The 19,429-nt window shown below is 59.2% G+C and overlaps 1 protein-coding gene across 1 annotated transcript in view; it reads right to left on the bottom strand.

Annotated features, from left to right (window-relative positions):
* The window catches only part of PPARGC1B (PPARG coactivator 1 beta), a 47,711-nt gene extending 37,223 nt beyond the window's left edge, over positions 1-10,488 (bottom strand). Inside the window, exon 1 of the mRNA XM_021547184.4 lies at positions 10,311-10,488. Within this exon, the coding sequence (XP_021402859.3) occupies positions 10,311-10,394 (84 nt within the window). The 5' untranslated portion in view covers positions 10,395-10,488. The remainder of the gene's footprint in view (positions 1-10,310) is intronic.
* Positions 10,489-19,429: the final 8,941 nt, after the last annotated feature.

Raw genomic sequence — 19,429 nt, 5'->3', positions numbered from 1 at the left:
TGAAATCCTCAGCCTCTCTAAGCAGCCATGCATTAAATCCCGGATCCAAGAGTGGAAATAGACTTTGTAAAAGGCTTATGGCCCTATTTATTACATTTTACGCATGACGGAGCCGGACAGCGCGGCAGCGGCGCTGCGGCGGGCACCGGGGCAGCCGGGCACACGGACGGGCAGGGGCGCGGAGCCTCGGCGGGTGCCTGCTCCCGGGCTGGCTGTGCTGCCAGCTGAGCGCCAGGCCGGCAGGGATATCGATCCAGGTGAAAGCCAACACCGCTGCCGGGCCGGGTAACCGTATCTGCCGCACATTTGTATTCCTCGGAGCAGGGCGGGAGGGCCGCAGCCATCTGCCAGCCAGCTCGGGGATCCTGGGGACACTGCGAGCCCTCCGCACGGAGCCCACCACCCTCCTCCTCCCCTTCTACGTTCTCAGCCTTCTCCATTTCACCTGCACCCTGCCAGGGCAGAACAACACCGACCTGAGCAGGGCAGCGCCCAAATGGGACCTGCCTGCGCTGGGAGCTGAGGGGACGTGGCATGGGGCTGGCAAGGTTGTCCAAGGGCACCGTGTGAAGCCAGCGTGCAGGTGTTCACTGACACATCCACGGTTTATCCAGGTGGCTCCTGCCCCAGGGGGATGGCAGAGGAGCCTGCACACCACAGGCTGCACAGCTCTGAGCTGGGCACACGGGCCTGGGCAGCAGCGGGGATGAGGTGTGCAGGGAGGCAGAGCCAAAAGCACACCAAAAGCACAGAGGCAGTGCTCAAACAGCTGAGGGACCCTCTGCTTTCCTGCAGAAAACACAAAGCAGCTCCTGTTTGTCTCCCAATCCCAAGGAGCCCCTGCAGCAGCCCCAGGCCAGGGAGCTGCTCTTGTGTCAGCACTGCAAAGCAGATGGGAGCAGAGGGAAACACAAGGGTGTCCTCTCCACACTGTTAAAACGAGCCAGCTGCACAGACTGCTGCAGCATGTGTCACCACGTCCCTGGGACACCAGCACACAAACAGCCATTCCCCACGCCTTTGGAAGCGGCACACGGCACCCTCATTGCAGGGCAGTTGGAAATACTACCAGACAAAAGCAAAGGTCACTCTGGGCACCTCTGAGAAACTCAGCTCCCGTCAATACTTGGTGCAAGGTGCAAGCCTGGCTGATGCCACGGGGTGCTTGAGACCCCCCCCAACGCCACATGGTCAGATCTCTTGTGCTCATCCCAAGGCAAAGGGCTCTGGTGTGTGAGGAGAAGCAGAAGTGGGTCCACGGGATGTGCGCAGTGCCCAGACTCTGCCAACACCTGCATCTCAGAGAAGTGGCAGGCCCTGGTGCCCAGGAGGGTGGCTGTCCCTGAATGCCCACGGACATCCCTGGCAAAGGGAAATGCCACCTGTGGGGTGTCCCTCAGGCATTTCAAATGCTTGGTCCCACACCTTTCCCTAAATGTGCACCTTACCTGAAGTGCACCTACGGGCAGAAGGACCCTTGCACTTCCCTGCCTTTCCACCCAGTGCCACGTTGTGGGGGTGGTTCATCTCCAGCATCCCTCACTGATCACCCCGAGTGCTGCAGCCCCACGGGGCCCTTTGGCAGGGCTGGATGTGGAGGTTTCACCCCATAGCTCAGCTCTGCTTCAGTGCCTTGGAGAACAGATCCTCCCTGCAAGGGGAGGTGGTGGTACAATAACAAACAGCGTGTTTGGGCATAGAAGGGCCCTGGCCTCAAAAGGCATCGAGACATTTAGAAAAAGCCCTGCAGTCCACATCTCCACAGGTTTGTGCTTCCCAACCCAGCCACTGTGTGAGCTCCCTGCTGACCCAGACCACTGCAAGCCCACCTTGATAATGGCAAGGGGAATAATCCCCACAGGCCCCACTGAGTGAGGTTTAAATTCCCCACAACACCCGTGCACAAAGGTCCCATACCCGCCAGGGCACTTGCAGGCTAATCCTCCCTCTGGAGCAGCTGCTATATTTAGGTATCTAAATGAGACAGAGTGGCTCTTTCCAAAAAAGAGTTCGTTTGGGTTACATAAATACAGAGAGAAACTTGAAAGCTGTATTTCCAGGTCCTTGCACTGCCATAAGTGAGCGGCAGAGATGAGGACAGTCTCTCCCTGATAATCTGACTTTCATGTATTTTTGACTCAGCTGGATGTGCAGACTGGTTTCCAGCTCCTCTGGGCAGCAGGCACTGGTGGACACTGAGGTGGACACTGAGAGGAGGCAGCCAGGGCAAGCAGACCCTCAGTTCTCCCCATGGAAACCACTCTGCATCCCAGATGCCCTGGCAGAGGAATGGAGAAGCCAGCACTGCAGGCAGGCCAGGCAGCACCACTCAAAGCATGGGCAGGAGGAGCCAAGAAGAGTAAAGGAGGAGCAGCTCCAGCCCTTTTCATCCATGCTGTCCCCACATTCCCTCCATGACATCCCAACATCCTTCCTGCTGCATCCACTTCCACCCCCCGGAGCCTCTGGTCCCATGGAGAATTCCCAAGGGAATGTTCTGCACATCTATCACAGCTCACCCCAAGCTCCAGGGGCTGCTCCCCAGTTCAGCTGCTGGGGTGGGTTTTGGGGTGGGCACCAGCAAAGCAGTGTCCCCCCAGAGCTGGGTGGCAACAAGTACCGTGAGGGTTTCTGGGGACACGGGCCACGTGCTTTCGTTTTCAAAATATATATAAATAGACATACTTATTCCTTCTTAAAAGGACACGGCAACAAGGGAAAAAAAAAAGGCAGCTCAAATACCATCCAACCTTTCAGCCTGAGAAAACCACACAGTTCTCACAGGCTTGAGTTCTGTTACCTGGGAAATGGGTTCTAGCACTCGAAACCCGCATGCGCCAGCCTCCCTGTGGGGCCCACACAGAAACAGAAACTTCCTTTTTAAGAAAAAAATTGTGATTTTTTTTTTTTCCTTTTCATTATCAGCACGGTTTGGTCGTGACTGTGCACAAGCCTGCTTGAAAGGAGAAACTATGCTGGTGGTTTAAATCTCCAGCTGTGCAGAGCTCTGGGGTTGATGCTGTTGAAGGGGAGATTTGAAAATCCTCCTGCCATTAAAATGCAGGAAGGTGGCCCTGAGCCACACACACCTGGCACAGGCAGAGCCACAGATCCCCCAGCCCGGGGCAAAGGGAAGCAACTCAGCAGCCTTGGTTTGCAGGGAGCCAACAGGAATGCAAAGTTTAATTAGCTGGAAGCCGTGGAAGTTGCAAACATTTGCAGCGAGGCAGGGAAAGTGCCAAGAAATCAGGACTGAAGCTGGACAAAGTTCATCCCCGCCGTGCTGGTGCCCAGTGAGCAGCCTGTGCGTGGCAGGAGCAGGCTGGCAGCTCAGCTGGCATGAACCAAGGTGAGCCCCATGCCAGCTCTGCCTGCAAGCCCCGATCCCACACACAGGAATGGGATCTGCCCTGCTCCCAGCCAGGAGCGTGGGTTCTGCCTGGCAGCACACCCGGGGCAAAGGACCACAGCCACCAGCTCTGTGCCCACCGGTGTCACCACACCGTGCTGGCAGAGGGATTAACCTCTGCAGGGCAAAGAGAGCCAGAGCCTGGCCCTGCTGCGTCCTTCCAGGAGAGCTGTGAGTGCCATGTTTGTCACCTCCAGCTCCTCGCTGTCACCCTGGCACGTGCACAGCCACGGCCTCGGGGTGACCAGTGCTGGTCTCAGCTCCAACCCAGCCCGGCTGCAGCCCAGTCCTGCGTGCATGCAAGGGGTCATGGCAGTCTCCCGAACACCCTGCAGCTACAGATGCACTTTCTTCATGAAAAAATAATAACGCGACTCCCTCCCACCTAGGAACTTGGCGAAAAAAAACCGCAAGAAAAATGCTCAGCAAAAATGCTGCACCCCCAGGGACAGCTGGGGCTGCTCCAGCCGTGGGTCACCTCGTGGCAGGACAGCCAGGTCCCCAGCTGTCACTTGTGAAAGCCACATCCCCCCTTGCAGGGTGCAGGAGGGAGGAGAACAAACATGAAGAGAGGCAGCTGAGCTTCCTTCCATCCCCAGGCTGCCCCAGCTCGGCCCGCAGCCCCGGCCAGGACGCTCGGCCCTCGCCACAGGATTTCCTTGCTCTTGACGTCCATGAAAATTAGGAAATGAGGGTTCCTCGGGGAATAGGTGTGGAAGGCAGCTTTTGGCAGCGGGGGCGAAAGGATGACACTTCCCACACCGCTCCCCCCCAATGTCGGGGACAAAGCGCGTCCTGCAGCCTCCCCGGACAAAGCGGGCAGCAGAAGTGACAGCAGTGGTGGCTGCTGCTCTCTGAGCCAAACTGGCAGCAAAATGAAACGGGAACCGAGGGGCCTGGCCCTGGCTGCTTCAGCAGAGGGGCTGTGGTGCTGCCCCGGCCACAGGAAGAATTCAGAAAATGCATCTCAGTAAAGATATGCTGCTGCCCTGCAACTGTAGTCCCTGCAAGAGCTGGAGGCGCCACCTCAGCACAAAAACATCCATATAAAGCATGTACTGCTCATCCCAGGGGAGTGGAGAAGTGTCACATCAGCCCTCCATGGGCTCTCCAGCCTTTGTCCCCATCTGGGTGGGCAGGGGGCCATGGGGACAGAGGGGACACAGATGGAAAAAGCTCCTGGCACAGGAGACACAGATGTTAAAAGCTCCTGGCACGCTTCAGCATCATCATGGTCACTCCAGGGAAGCTCCTGGTCCTGGGGTGCCCAGCCAGCTCCCAGTGCCTGAGGGCTTTGCCTCGGGACATGGGATGTGAGATAAGGGAAGTATTTTCCCTAAGCCCCACATTGCTGCCTGGAGCAGGCAGAGATCAAAGGTTACTCTGGCTACTGCATGGGGCCGTGTCCCCAGGGCTGCCACAGCCTCTCCACATCCCCCACCAGCAGATACCACCACACTCGCCAGGTGAAGAACCCCTCCCCCGGGAGGTTTCCAGATCTTCCAGGGCCAAAGGAGACTTCCAGCTTTTACTTTTCCCTGTGTTAATTCAGAAGTGAACTGGTTTAACGCAGCAGCTCGGCCTTGGCTGTTGCCTCCACGTGGGGAAGTGCAGTGAGACGGGGCTGCGTGAGGACAGGGCTGTGCAAAGTCCTCCGGCGTTTCTTGGAAGCTCCCGTTATTGAAAGAAAAAGGTAAAATAAACCCAACCGCCATAAATAAATAAATAATCGTTTGTAAGGCAGAGTTCAGGAAAAGCGCTGAAAAGCAGAACGGCCGAGCGATAAGGGACGGGAAACACATTGGCTGGATCATCACCCAGTGCCCACGGTGCCCGTGTCCCTGGAAATAGGTCACTACCTCACCTGACCACCCGCCCCATTAACTTCAACCTTTAGTCCCTGGCTCCTTACTACAGGCACAGGCATCTTCAACCATCCTTGTCCAGGCTCTGCAGGCAGCAGGAGTGGGATCCTGCCCGCTCCCGGGCCGTGGGCAGCCGGAGCCCCACGCGGCCGGAGCGCGGCGGTCACCCCGGCACGGCTGCGCTGGCGGCGGCTCCGGCGCGTACAGAGATCCCCGCTGCTAAATCACTTCAGGCTGCCAAGCAGTCACGAGAAATATAAGCCCGCGCCGGGTTGCCATGGAGCAGGGCTCAGCTGCGGGAGCCTGGAGCCGATTCCTCCGGCAAACGTGTCCGCGGCCCAGGCCCCGCCAGCGCCTCGCGTCCCCGGCCAGGAGTGCCACACGCGTGGGCCCGGTGGAGCCGCGGCTCCGGGGACGGCTCGTCCCTTCCCCGACAGAGCCAGAGCTGCAGAGCCCCACAGGGACGCTGCCCCTCGCCCCGGTGACACCACGGTGGTGGCTTCGGTGGTGGCATTTGGCGGCAGCAGCAGCACAGACGGGCCCTGCACAATGCCGCTGTCCCAGCCCGGTGATGTCCTCAAGCTGACATGGGGCTGGCACATGCTGGCCAGGGGGAATTACGTCCTTCACGGGATCACGGAATTGTTTGGGTTGGGAGAGACTTTAAAGCTCATCTATTCCACCCCCTGCCATGGGCAGGGATGCCTTCCAGCCTGGCCTTGGACACTGCCAGGGATCCAGGGACAGCCACAGCTTCTCCGGGCACCCTGTGCCAGGGCCTCCCCACCTTCACAGGGAAGGATTTTTTCCTTGTATCTCCTGTAACCCCACTCTCTGTCAGTTAGAGTCCATTCTCCTTGTCCCACCACTAGAGCACTGCAGTTCCCATACCCTGCCACAGCCCCCAGCCCCACCAAAGGGGATCTCAGAGCCTGGTGGGCTCCTGCCCTTGGCACCACAACAAACCATCTGCCAGGAGCCAGCCTGTGGCATCCCTGTCCCTGCACCAGAGACACGGGGCCCATTCCCAAAAAACAGGAGTTTGGTGTTGGAAGGGGCATTCCCAGAGCATTTTTAATTAGACAACCAACCGTGCCAAAGAGCTCGTGTAAGTGGAGTTCCTCCCTACGAAAAGGCTTTTGACATTGGAAAGGTTAATGTGAGAGAGATCCCTCTCCCTCACAAAGCTCCCTTTGCTGGAGGCCCTCGTTGAGCCCTTAATTATTCACCTGTTGGAGAGGTGCCTTTCCATTACGGCATGAGAGCGGGGCAGGGATGTGCAGGCAGGCAGGTGGGGGGAAACCCCCGGCATGGGGCACCCCTGGCATGGGGAACACGGGTCAGAATCCCGGGGGGAAGGCAGGCAGGTGTGGGGGGAGGCTCTGAGGGTTCCAGCCCTCCTCTCCCTCGGCTGCTGCCGGCTGCTCTCTGTCTCCTGGCTCAGCTCAGACTCTGCTGTGCTCGCCAGCCTCCGCTGTGCTGGGGACAGCCACCAGCACCCCCAGCTCCAGCACGGTGACAGCCACCAGGACACAGCCACCCTTCAGCCTCCTCCAGCCCTGCCACTGCAGCAGCCCTTCGACCACGCTGCAGCAATGCAGCTGAGGATGCATTTTGCACAGGCCCTCGGGCTGTCCATTGTGCAAGCCCACCCCAAATCTTCGAGAGAAAAGCCACAGAAAAAGCAGGATATCGGTCAGCTCAGCGAGGACTATCAGAAATTAGAGATGCATCCCCACTTCAGCACTAGAAATGCCAACCCAGCGCGGGCTCGCTGTGCCTCTTGCACTCATCGATGGATTAAGCTGTTAGCAGGAGGCTGGGAAGTTAAAGAGGGAATATTGTATTTCAGTTCATGTGATCTTTAAACATCCCTCTGAGAAGCAGCCTGGGTTTTTTTTATTATTTTTCCCCCCCCACTGTTGCACTTTGTTTGGGGTTTTTTAACGAATTGAAGCCGTCAGAGCCACAGTGCTCCAGCCTCTCGCAGGGATGCTGAGAGCTGCTCCGTGGTGCTCTCAGCAGAGCTGCCTGGCTGGCACTTCCCAGTGCCTGGTGCCAGCAGATGAACCAGCTACAACCAGCTTCATACCTCTGAGCAGCAGAGTTGCACAAAATGGATTAAGCAGGCCCAGAAATGACACATTTTGAGGCGCAGCAGAACAAAATCACTTTTTTTGTTGGAAAAAAAAAATTAAAAATAAAAAAAAAAAAAAGAAAAAAAAAGAAAAAAAAAGAAAAAAAAAGAAAAAAGGAGTTGGCAGGAGAAAGGCAGATACCAAGTGAAAAACCCTGACTTTCTTTCTGTAGCAATGCAGGTAGCACGTGAATCATCGCTGTCCTCGATATGTAAATAGAGGTTAGCTGGCACCCTCAGCACAAACCCTTCTGAATAAGGGACTGATGCAGATACCCCTGTCAAACCTTCCCTGTGCATCTCCCCAAGAGCCTTGCTCAGGATTCCTCCCCTGGAGAGGAAGGGATCACCTGGCACCTGCACCAACTGCGCCTTTCTCCAAACCTCCTGCAAAAGCAGGATGGGGGAGAAGCACGGGCGAGAGAGAGCATGAGAGTCCCAATTCCTCAAAATTTCCACGAAGGCAACGGCCACTATTCATCATCCCGTGGCCTCCTGACAGCGCAGCCTCTCAGGATGATCTGCTCTCGTGCTGGGGCGCGGGGGTCTTTGGGGAAGCAGCTTTGGGGCTCCCCGGAGGAGTCCGTAACCCAGTTGTAAGCTCAGCTCGTACAGTAGTAATGGGGAGAGACGTCAGAGCCAGCCCGGCCCGCCTCCCGCTCCCAGTTAGAAGGCAGCATGTGACAGAGCCAGGGCTGGAGCCTTCCCCCAGTTTCATCAGAGGTTAAGGTACAAGCACAACACATGCTTACAACTTCAGGCGGTTCTTAAGCAGACGCATGCAAATCATAGCTGGGAGGGGGGGGCTGGTTTTCCTTCCTTTTTCAGTCTTCTCTTTTCTTCCCATCGCAGCCCTGAGCCCCTCAGCGCACATGGGGACAGAAGAGGAAATGGAATTATCGAAAGCAGGCACCGGATGGGAGAGCACAGAGGGGCTGCACGGGAGCTGCAGCGAGCTGCAATGCTGCCCCGGCTGCTCCTCTCCTCCCACACCTGCAGATTTCAGAGCAGCGCTACCTGTGCTCCCTCCAGGAGAGAGCACGCCGGGGGACAGGGAGAGAAAACAGGGGACACAGCCAACTATGTTTCATCAACACTGTCTCCTTTCAGCACAGGCCATTTCACAGTTCCAAATTTTCCAGGGAAACGTTCACAACATGGTGGGCTTGCACCAGAGAGGGATGACAATTTGTGGGATTTTTGTTTTCCCCTTCCCTTAGCAGTGGCTTTTTTGATTAAGACTTTTAAATTGGCACATCAAATGCTGACCAAAAAGCAAAGAAAAAGAGAAACAAGGCTCCAGGCACGTGCTGCAACCATAGGGGCTTTTCATGGTTAACACATGGAGAACAGGAGGGTTATTATAGGGAAGCGGAGCCAGGAACTTTCACCTGCTCAGGCAGCAATGGTGCTGGTGGGAGCTGCAGCTTTTGAGCCGTACTTCCAGGGGATGGCATCCCACACCCGCAGCCCACTCGAGGGACAGTGTCCCACAGAGCCAGCCAGCCTCCTCTCCTCCAAGCCGACGGCTCCCGCAGCAAAAACAAAATGGAAAAACCCCACGAAGTGCTTACAAAATCTCGGCCCACTTCTCACCTTTCCTGACCCTGCTGCTGTAATCAACCTGTCAGCAGCTCTTGGTTAAGAAGCCAGGCTGCCTCCCCCCTGCCCTGCCGCCCGGTCCCGTGCCAAGCCGGAGCGCTCTGGCGCTGGTGCAGGCGGGCAGAGGTGCCGGGACTACATCAATCTGGCTGGTGGCAAGCCCTGCCTGGTTCTGTCTGGCACACGCACCGCGGGCAAATCTCATTTACCAGCTCTCTTGTTTGTTTTGAACCCAAACCGGCGGCAGGATCAGCCCTGGTCCTGCTGCTCCCCGCAAACACACACACGCTCCGGGCTGTTTGCAATCGCGGGGCTCAAGTGGTGAGAGAGCAAGGGTTGGGATGAATGCGCTCGCTTCACAATCAGAGATATTTTGTAATCCGTGGTTATGAAAGGGAAGGGTCGGGGGGGAGGATAAATAACTACAGAAAACTCTTCCCACTTGCAGCAGCCTCATCGAGCCGACTGCGAAATGCGCGGCCGTGCCCGGGCTCAGCCCCGGCTCCGGCTCCTGCCCGCTTTATTGTATAGCGCCTCTCTTGCAGCCCCCAAAATGGAAAAGCATGCGAGCCCTATAGCCAGCACGGCTCGCTCTCGTGATCCCGCCGGAGCTGCCAAGGAGCCTTAATCTGATTTTAATACCCAGCTCCGTCCAAAACACAGCCCATCCACATTTCGGAGCCGGCGACTCGCAGCACCGAGACCCCTGTCGCTGCCGCACCCCCCCTCCCCAAACCTCCATCCCCCAAGATCCCAGCCCGTATGCGTGGAACTGACGCTCGGCATGACTCATCCCACAGCCCGGCTCCATCAGCCCCCACCGCGCAGCCCCCTGCGGAGCCCCCCCCAGCCCCGCGCCGCCCCCTCCCCACCTTTGGGGGAGCCCTAACAACCGGGGGGGGGGTCGCTCTGTACCGAAACCCATCGACCCATCAACTTGTCCCCTCTCCCCCCCGAATTCCCGGCCGATGGGGGGGTGTGGGGGGCGCGGGAGTCCACGTGCGAGTGGTGCTGAAAGCGCCGGCGGGGCTGCGGGGCTGCGGCCGCCCGGGAGCCCGGGAGGGGCGCGCACAGCCCCGCGGGCGGCCGGCTCCGCAGCCGCGGGGAGAACGGGACCGCCGCGCAGCCCGGGCCACCCCCGGAGCAGCCGGGCCCCTCAGCCCCGCTCCGGCAGCAGCGTTTCTTCCCCGGGGTGCCCCGGCAAGGGGAGCGGGGGGGTCTGTCCGTTCGCCCCCTCCGGCTGCAGCGCTCCGGGGAGCCGCGCAGCAGAGCCCCCCCCCCAAGCCGCGCCGCCTACCTGGCTGTCAGCTAGGTAACTGAAGACGAAGGAGGAGAGATCCTCGTCGAGCAGAGAGCTGCAATCCGGCCCCGGCTCCGCCATCTTCCACCTCCGGCTGGGGCTGAGCACCGAGCATGCAGCAGGCGCGGCGGCGGGAGCCGGGCGGCCGGCGGGGCGGGGAGCGCGGAGCGCCGGGGCGGAGCCGCCCGCAGCCCCCGCCCGCAGCGGCTGCGGAGCCGGGCTCCGGGGGGATGGATGGAGCGCTGCGAGGGAGCGCCCCGGGGGCTTTGCGGACACGCGTGGGACACCACTTGGTGTGTGGCACTCGGAAGTGGCACCCCGTCAAACCGGGGGTGTGCCCCGCTGCCGCGGCGCGGCCCCTGGGTGGCTCCGGGTTTAGATGTGTAAGCGCTGGGTGCACATCCAGAGCAGGGGTACATCCAGGCTCTCTCTGGGGCGTTTAAAGTGCCGCGTAGTTCCTGCTGGAGTGCCTTCCCCAGGGGCACGCACCCACAGAAGGAACCCGCTTTGAGCAGTGCCACTGCACACACCTGAAAACTGCCAGTGTTTAAAAGTGGGAGCACCCAGCAGTGCCCCGCAGCTCTCAACAGTCCCCAGATCACCCCATGTGGAGATACCTAAACCCTGAGAGCCGCGCTTGGGCCAGGGGTCACTGCCAGGCTCGGTGGGTCTGCACTGAAATGGGACCAGGGGACTGCAGTAAAGAGTAGAAAGGAGCAAAAGATCTTCTGATTTTCCTTGTTTTCTTTTCAGCTGCGGCTGCGAGCATCTTGATGTCACGCACGTCATCTTTCTGTCTGGGGTTTTGAGGCATATCCTAAAAGCCCTTTCAGAAATAATTAATGATGGGACCAAAAATCTCATGAATGCTCTATTTACTTACCCGTAGCAATTACATGGGAAAGAGCAGGGCTTGGCACTGCAGCCTGAATTAGCTGATACACAACCAACCAAGTGGCAACACCTGCAGCCTAATAGCTCCAAATCCTTGATTCCCCTCAGACTGCCTAGACAGGACTGCAGGGTCACTGTAAAGAGCTGATGGAGCAAAGTGGTGTGGAGCTATCAGGGTGGGGAGCTCTGTGCCAGGCTCTGCAGGGTGAACAGAAAGTGCTTCTTCCTCTGGCACGAAAGGCCCACTGCCCGTCCGTGTTCTCTTTGCTGTTGCTTCAAAGGCAGAGCTGGTTCCAGCCACTTTGAATTCCCTCTGGCCTCCCTTTGGCTCAGGATATGTTGTGAACACCACGCGGTGTAGCAACACTGGGTTTTCCCTGATGATCCCAAGCCTTGCACCAAAGGGAGATGTCAGGAACAGCATCTGTCGTGTCACGCTGATGAGAGCTGTGGACCAGGGTGGCCTGGCTGCTGGGATGGGACAAAGCAACTCTTCCTCATTGCTGTGCACTCTAGTACTAATTACTGAGTGCCAAAACACTTACCCAAGGTGCTTTTCCGGCTGCCCTGCCAGCAGTGAAACTTCTCTGCCCATGGGTGGGAGGCCTGGGCCCCGGAATGCCCTGCCAGGATTCCCAGCTGTGACCAGCGGGCACAGCACACTCAGCAGGGCCAAGGAAGGAAATTGCCTTGCTGTGGGGCATGTGCAATTCCTTGAAGACTGAGACTCAAATTCCAGCTGACCCTGCTGAGCAGTGATCTGACATGCATTCCTTTCCTCACAGAAGGTACGAGTGATGAAGGCTACGGTGTGATGAAGATGAACTGAGAACAGAAGGGCAGTTTGCCCCGTCAGGGCTGGAAGGCCTCTCCACACTAGTCCTCTGGGAGGAATTTGTTGCACAAAAGGCGAAGTTCACCCCTGAGTATCTCATGATTTCCTTTGCACCATCTGCACTCAAGTAGGAAGTAACATTCGTGGGAATTACTCGTCAATTGTCATCTGAAAATCAAGTTGTGCATAGGTTTTTCAGAAACACCTTTTCCCTTCTGGTCCATGTGCAAGCACAGTTCCTCCTGCCTTGCTTTCTAACCCGAGGAGGTGAGCCCTTCCCAGCCTCCAGTGGTCACAGCTTGCAGGACACCCCCAGGTGTGGAGGATCATGAGGAAAGCAAAGCCCAGCCTGCACTGCCCCATTTCTCCTCTGAGCAGACAGGTGAGGGCTCCTTCCAGCCCTGCAGGCAGAACTGGATGTGGCAATGGGGTCAGGAGGGGGACAGAGGACAGCAGAGCACAATGGGGGCATCTTGGCCAAGCGGACTTTCTGCTGCCTCTGGGTTTCTGTGGGATCCTGCAGGATGAAGCTCACGTGGCTGCAAGTTGATGTTAACCTGCCCAACTTCAGCTCCTGACTGCTGTGCACTTTTGCACAGTCCAAGCATTTTTATGTTCCTTTTGGTTCTTTTCACCTGTGAAATGGAGATCACACAACTTCCCTGCGCCCTGCAGTTTCTGGAGGAATTGGTTGAATAACACTCATAAAAAGGGTTTCGGAAGCACCAGGAGAGAGGCGAAGGAGGACAAGATGTTATAAGTGGTGTTGTCTCCACCTTCTAAGAAGTCAGTCATGTGGCAGGCTCAGAAACACCTGCGGTGGGCAGGAATGGTGTCTGGGATGCCGTGCTGTGAATGGGACATCACTGCCCGTGTCACACACCCCACCCTGTGCCAGCTCTGCCGTGTGCTCACAGCTTTCCTCCTCCACCAGACCCCGAGCTCCGAGAGCAGGGCAGCTGCCAGAGCTCAGCTCCTGCTGCTCTCTGCATTTATGGACTCCAAGAGGTGTCAGCCTCTCTCCAGCAGAGTTAAACCCCCCGTGCCCACCCTGGCCTGGCAGCCCTGGCTGCTCCGGAGTGCCCCGTGGCACCGCGCCGCTGCTGCAGCAGCACCGCGATGCTCAGCCCGGAGGGGCTGGAGATAACATTACCGAGGGAAAACATAACAGGAAATCTTGCAAATGTCCTTTCAAAACAACAGCGAGTGAGTAATGTCATGGGGCCAGCGGTCAGGAGGGGACAGGGTTGGAAGGTACCCTGAGCCTGCCAAAGGCCAGGCGTGGGACAGGGGCCGGAGCCAATGAGCGCGGGCTGGCAGGAGCCACCCCGGCCTGGCGACCGCCCGCCCTCGCTCTCACGTTGCAGCTGCCTCTGTTTGTGGATGGCAAAATGTTGTAAGGAGCGGGCAGTGAGAGGCAGCAGCAAGTGGGGCTCCTCGGAGTTGCAACATCCGCAGCCCCCCGCCCGGTGACACTCCGGGCTTGGCACTCGCGGGACATGGGGGGCTGGCGTGGTGGCTGCTCTCAATCAGGACAGGGAAAGGCTTTGTGGGCTGGCAGGAGCTCTGTGAGCCCGTGCCTGGGTGAGCTGGGGGCAGCTGAAGGGGAAGGTGTCCCCAGGCTCCCCAGAGCCTGCTCTGGAGCGCTCTCCATCCACGCACGCTGCTGGCGGGGCCCCACTGTCTGGGGGCACAGCGGTTGGCAGTGCCATGCCCAGGGTTTTGCTGAGTTTCTCTGCCTGGCTCCTTTCCACGAGCTCTGCTTTCCCTTCCCTGCAGCCCTGCTCAGCACTCGGCTCAGCCTTATCCTTCACCTGAGATCACGAGCACAGGGACAGAGTGTTGCTTTCCCTGCACGCTTTCTGTGCCTCATTAGCTGCGTGCACCTGGGAGCTCCTGCCTCCTCCTCCTCAGCTGCTGACAGGAGGGCTCTGTTATGCTTCACGGCCAGCAAGGAGTGAAAGTCTGATGTCCTCTCTGCCACAGGGCTGAGGGACTGGCCCCTGGGGCTGGAGGAGACCTAGGAAACAAGTGGATTTTGAGGGCAAGTGGGTGCTGGGTGGGCTCTGGCTCTGAGGTCCAGCTTGTCCAGGGGGCAGGGCTGAGCCTCAGAGGTTGCCATTCCTGCTCCAGGCTCCTCAGCATCATTGTGGAGCGATGTCCCACTGTGCCACAAAGCCCTCAGGCAGGCACGCCTGGACACCAAGGACACTCTGCCATGCTGTGGCACAGCCCCCCAGGCCCCTCTCTGCAGCACACCCTGCAGAGGGTCCCTCCCCCTGTGCCACCTGCCAGGCTCTCTGCAGCTCTTTCCCCGGAGCAGGGGCTGCTGCAGCTCCGTCAGAGGAGCCCGTGGCCAGCACTGAGGGCTGGAGGGATGCGCCCGTGCAGGGGGATGCTGTGCAGGGCTGCAGCCTGCCCCACCCTGCAGCCTGGAGCGTGCTGTGGAGGTAAATCCACGCAGTGATTGCAGGGGAAAGCTGTGAGCACATAAATGTGATAGCAAAGGAGCAAGAAGGGGCCTTTGTGGACGCATTGTTGAAACAGATGGGAATTTCCTGGAGCAAGAGGCAGAGCCCAGGCAGCAGAGGGTAGGGAAGGCTCCTGCACGATGGCTCATGCTGCCCACCAGCTGTGTGGGCCGAGCAGGGGACCAGGCTGCCCATTGACTCCTTATGGCACTTCCAGTGACTCATTTGTCCGCGGAAGCAGCACACCCACAGCAGCTGAAGCAGCCTGTCCTCCTCTCCAGGCTGCTCTGGCACAGCAGGGCCAGCCGGCCCCTTCTGCCCGGGGATGAGAGGCTGGCAGCAGCCCAGGGCACTCGGCTCATCCTGTACCTCACTTCAGCAGAGAGAAGGAACATGCTGTCAGAGACCTTGCACTGCTCCTTCTGCGCTGCCTGACATCCCAGCCTGCAGCCCGAGCCTGCCCCTCGCTGGTCCAGGGTCGGTGCCCCCCGTGCTGCCCCAGAGCAGCCGGGCACAGGGCACCAGGCAGCCCTGGGACCGGCGGGATGGCACCATCCGCTTCGTGTCCCTTTCACTCCGGCTGAGCTCGGCTTTCCCACAGCTCTGGCAGCTCCCACACTGCTCTGCCAGTGTCTGTCACAGCCCATCCACATCACCCCACTGGCCTCTCACTGCTCCCCCGCCTCATCCCTGCCCACCGAGCTGCCTCTGGCGCTGGTGGTGCTGCCTGGGCTCCCTTCACTGCCCATCCCTGCCTGGCAGGACAGCACCAGGAGCTGGGCTATCTCCTGTATCCCCTCTATCCTGCTGCCAGCTGCTCCCAGGAGGAGTGAGGGGTGTTGAGGGGGGCTGGCTGAGACCCAGACCAGCCTCATCCTTCTCTGTTGATGGCTCCGAGCAGGGTAATTCCCCCTGCCTCTCCCTGGAGCTGCTCAGAGCCTGCGTGCCTCTCTTCCTCTCTCTGTTTTAACTGCCTCATCCCAGAGACGTGCCATGGTCACCAGAGCAGGTCCTGATCCTCCTGCACCAGCAGAGCTGGCCGAGGCAGTGAGCAGCAGAGGGAGACAATTTGGATCTGCAGCACTGCTGAGCAAGGACTTGCTGTTCCCCAAGCAGCTGTTGCTGGCAGGGATGTCCATGGGCATCTCCTGGCTCGTGACTCCCAGCCTGCCAGGCTGGCTCTGTCTGTGCCTGGGCCTCCATCTCGCAGCACCCCCTCCTCCTTTGTCACCAGCTCTCCTCTGAGCATCCCCCATCAGTCACTGAGCAGTGACTGGCCACCACTGTCCCCAGCTCCTGCAGCCCTGCCTGGACACGAGGGGTGGGAAGGGGCTGGTGCTCGGCTCCTGGCACCCCCTGAGCACAGACACTGCTGTCAGAGCAGAAACCCCTCTGCAGATGTTCCCCCCTTGCCAGGCTGGCGGGCAAAGCCGCCCTCAGCACTTTGGGGAGCTGGGGGGCTCGGTGGGGCTGGCTGGTGCGGGGTGGGCACTGGTGCATCTCCCAGCCCTGTGCAGACACTGCTGTGCTGCTCCTCAGCGCCTCAGCACCGTCTCCCTGAGCAGGAGATTCTTCAGCTCCAGCCAGTGCTATAAATAAAACCACGTTCTTTTGTCCCGCCAAATAGGTTCTCATTGATTTTACCTATTCCTCCTCCTCCCCCCGAATCCCTTTGGAATGTGAAGTCAGCTGTGGAGGAGCTTGGGGAGCCGCCAGCCCGGCTGGGGAGATGCCACCCCCTCCAGCCCCTCTTCCTGGGAATAGCTGCTCTCCCCTGGCTCTCGCTCTGAGCAGGCGGCACCGCTGGAGGAGAGCAAACCAAGCTCCCTGGTGGAAGTTTGCCGGCTAATTATTTATTAATGTCCTGACAGTGCAATCGCCGGCAGCCAGGCAGCCCCTGAGCCCCAGGAGAAGGATGAGGAGGAGGATGGAGAGCTCTGCTGGAGGAGCTCGGGGCGAACTGACACCGCTTCGGTGTCCGGCTGCTTTGGTTACCCACGGCTGAGCTAGAGGGGACCCATCCCAGAGACGCTGGGAAGTGCTGAAAGGTGCCAGGGTGGCCCCCAGTCCCTTGTGGGTGATGGCAGCTGTGGGGCTCAGCCTCCCCCAGAACAGGCAGCGTTTGGATGCTGACTCGCTGCGAGCAGCTCTTCTGCACACAGGAGCTCCCCGTGCAGGGATAGCAACAGAAATAATGCAGCAAATCACAGCTCGCACAGCCTCCCCGGCACTTGAAAGCATCTCGAGAGCTTAAAAAGCTGCAAGATGCTCTCATTCCCATCCTCTCCCTACTCCTGTGCTTAGAGGACGAGGGGGGGGAGCACCAATTTCCCCGGCAACGGGGCCCGGGCTGGGCTCGGCGGGCAGGGGCGGGAGGCCGGGCAGCCTCGTGTGCCCGAGCGGGGCTCGGGCTGACTCATCGCCGTGCAGCCGGCAACCACCGCGGCAAGTGCGGGCCCCTGCTGCTCCCGCACAGCTATCTGTGTCAGCCGGGGCTATTTCCAGCTCTCGCCGCGCTCCCGGCTCCGCCGAGAGGTAAGAGCACAGCCGCCTCGCCGCGCTCCCCCGCAGGGACGGGCGCGGGTTCGCCGGGAGCGGCGAGCCGGCGGGGCTGGGCTGGAGACGGCATCGAGACAGCCCGGATTGCAGAGCCGGGATTGCAGAGCCCGGGTTGTACAGCCCGGGTTGCAGAGCCGGGATTGCAGAGCCGGGATTGCAGAGCCCGGATTGCAGAGCCGGGATTGCAGAGCCGGGATTCCAGAGCCCGGATTGCGGAGCCCGGGTTGCACAGCCCGGGTTGCAGAGCCCGGGTTGCAGAGCCCGGGTTGCAGAGCCCGGGTTGCACAGCCCGGGTTGCAGAGCCGGGTTGCACAGCCCGGGTTGCAGAGCCCGGGTTGCAGAGCCCGGATTGCAGAGTCCGGATTGCAGAGCCCGGGTTGCACAGCCCGGATTGCAGAGCCCGGGTTACACAGCCCGGGTTGCAGAGCCCGGGTTGCAGAGCCGGGGAGGAGGGAGCGCGGGGCCGCTCCGTGCCCACGCGTTCCGCGCCGCGGAGGGCGCACGCTGCCGCGCCGGGAGCGCCCGGGGCGCGCAGCGCTGGCACCGGGCAGCCGGGATTTACGGTGGGCACTGTCGGCGCTGGTGGCGCTGGAAAAGGAGCGGCAGGGATGGGGATAAAGCACAGTTCGAGAAATGCTCCGGCCTGGAAAGGCAGGGGAGGGAGCGGGATAACGGGAGTGCAGCAGTGAGTGGCAGCACCTTTCCTTGATGGAGCAGCGTGGCAAGTACACTTCTCTCCCTCTCAGGATTTTTCATAGAGGTGCACGGAGAGAAATGAAAGAGAAAACAATTCCTATTTCTGCTCCTTGTTTTTCCTATGTGGAATGCATTTGGAGAATTGCTTCCCTGGGGTGATTTCTTGGTGGGATTCTGGTGAGGATTGTTTGAGCCTGGTGGCCAATCTGGGGCTGGGCTCTCAGAGAGGGTCACAAGTTGTGTTAGAGTTAGAGATAGAGTCAGAGAAAGTAGTATGTAGTTTTAGTATCCTCCTTTTACATAGTATATTAATGTATTTTAGCATAGTTACAATAAAGAAATAATTCAGCCTTCTGAATAATCATCATTTCTTCCCATTGGGTTCGCCTGCATTACAATAGAGCAGATAACGGGAGCTCCGCGGGCCGGCTCTGCCTCTGGACATCGAGTGCTTGCCATTCCCCAGCAAGCTGTTGAGCCAAACTGTGCTCACAGAGTGAGATTTTTGGATTCCCGAAATGTTTGCCTAAGGTTTTGCTCGCTGCTTTTCCCGCTGGTTGCCGTGAGCTGGGATTGGGGAAAGCCTCAGGTGATGGGCACCTCTTGGACAAGGATGGAGCTCCCCAGCCACAAGCCCCGATCGTGGCAGGGGTTCTGCAGCTGGGGCTGTCCCAGCAGGGCAGGAGCTGCTGCCCTGTCCCCGTGGCCATGGGCAGAGGCAGCTGTGCCATCCCACCAGTGCTCGGACTGGGAAGGACTGGTGTCCCTTCCTGGGAAGCCTGGGTGGGATGAGCCTGCCCAGGGGGAGCAAGGCCAGCCTTGCACAGCCTTTGGGGGTTTTCCCGAGGTGCTGGAGGTTTCCTCACCTTCCCCTGGAGGGTGGGATATGGGGGAGCCTCCTCATGTGATGGAGATGTGCCCGGCATGGGTCTGCCCAGGGTGGTGACACGATGGGTGTGTGACATCCCTGGAGCCCCGGGCTGCAGGCTGTGTGGCAGGGAACATTCAAAACCCATTTTCCCTGCCCCGAGTGTGAGCTGTGCTCACCCCTCAGCTGGGCTCGGGTGGCTGGGCCTGCTGGGGGCAGTTGTTGGGGATAATGGGAGAAGAAGGGATGGATACATCCCTTTGTTGAGGCAGGGCTCTGCGCCTCAACATCCCTTTGGCTTTTGCCCGACCTGTGCCCACCAAAGCCTGGCCAAGGAGGGGTGAGGCCACAGCCAGACCTGTGCCCCTGCTCCAGGTGCCAGGCTGAGAATGGCACCCAGCACCTTTTTCCTGCCCACAGCTGTCAGCAGAACCTTCAGCACGGGAGAACTGCTACAGAATTTCACTGGAAAAACCACATTAATCATCTCAGCACCGCCTCCCTGGCCTTTGTCACAGTTTGGTGCCCCAGCGCCGGCTTTAAAAGCATTATTTATTTTTAATAAAAGCTGATCTAAAGAGCGGCGTTGGCGGGATGATAAAAATAAAAATGCAGTGGTTGTCACAACTGTCAGCATCCCTGGGAATGGGGTCTGGCAGTGCCTGGCTGCCTTCCCCTCCAGCCCGAGTGGCTGCACAGGAGGGAGGGAGCAGCCAGCAGCACGTGCCTTGGGCACCCTCTGTGCCAGGAAAGCAGCTCCTGCTCCTTGTTCTAATACACAGGTGCACGTCTC

This window comes from Lonchura striata, chromosome 13 (genome assembly GCF_050655825.1).
Source record: "Lonchura striata isolate lonStrDom1 chromosome 13, ASM5065582v1, whole genome shotgun sequence".
In the NCBI taxonomy this organism is placed as follows: domain Eukaryota; kingdom Metazoa; phylum Chordata; class Aves; order Passeriformes; family Estrildidae; genus Lonchura; species Lonchura striata.
The sequence above is the reverse complement of the archived record's forward strand: the minus strand, read 5'-3'. Positions and strand labels throughout refer to the sequence as shown.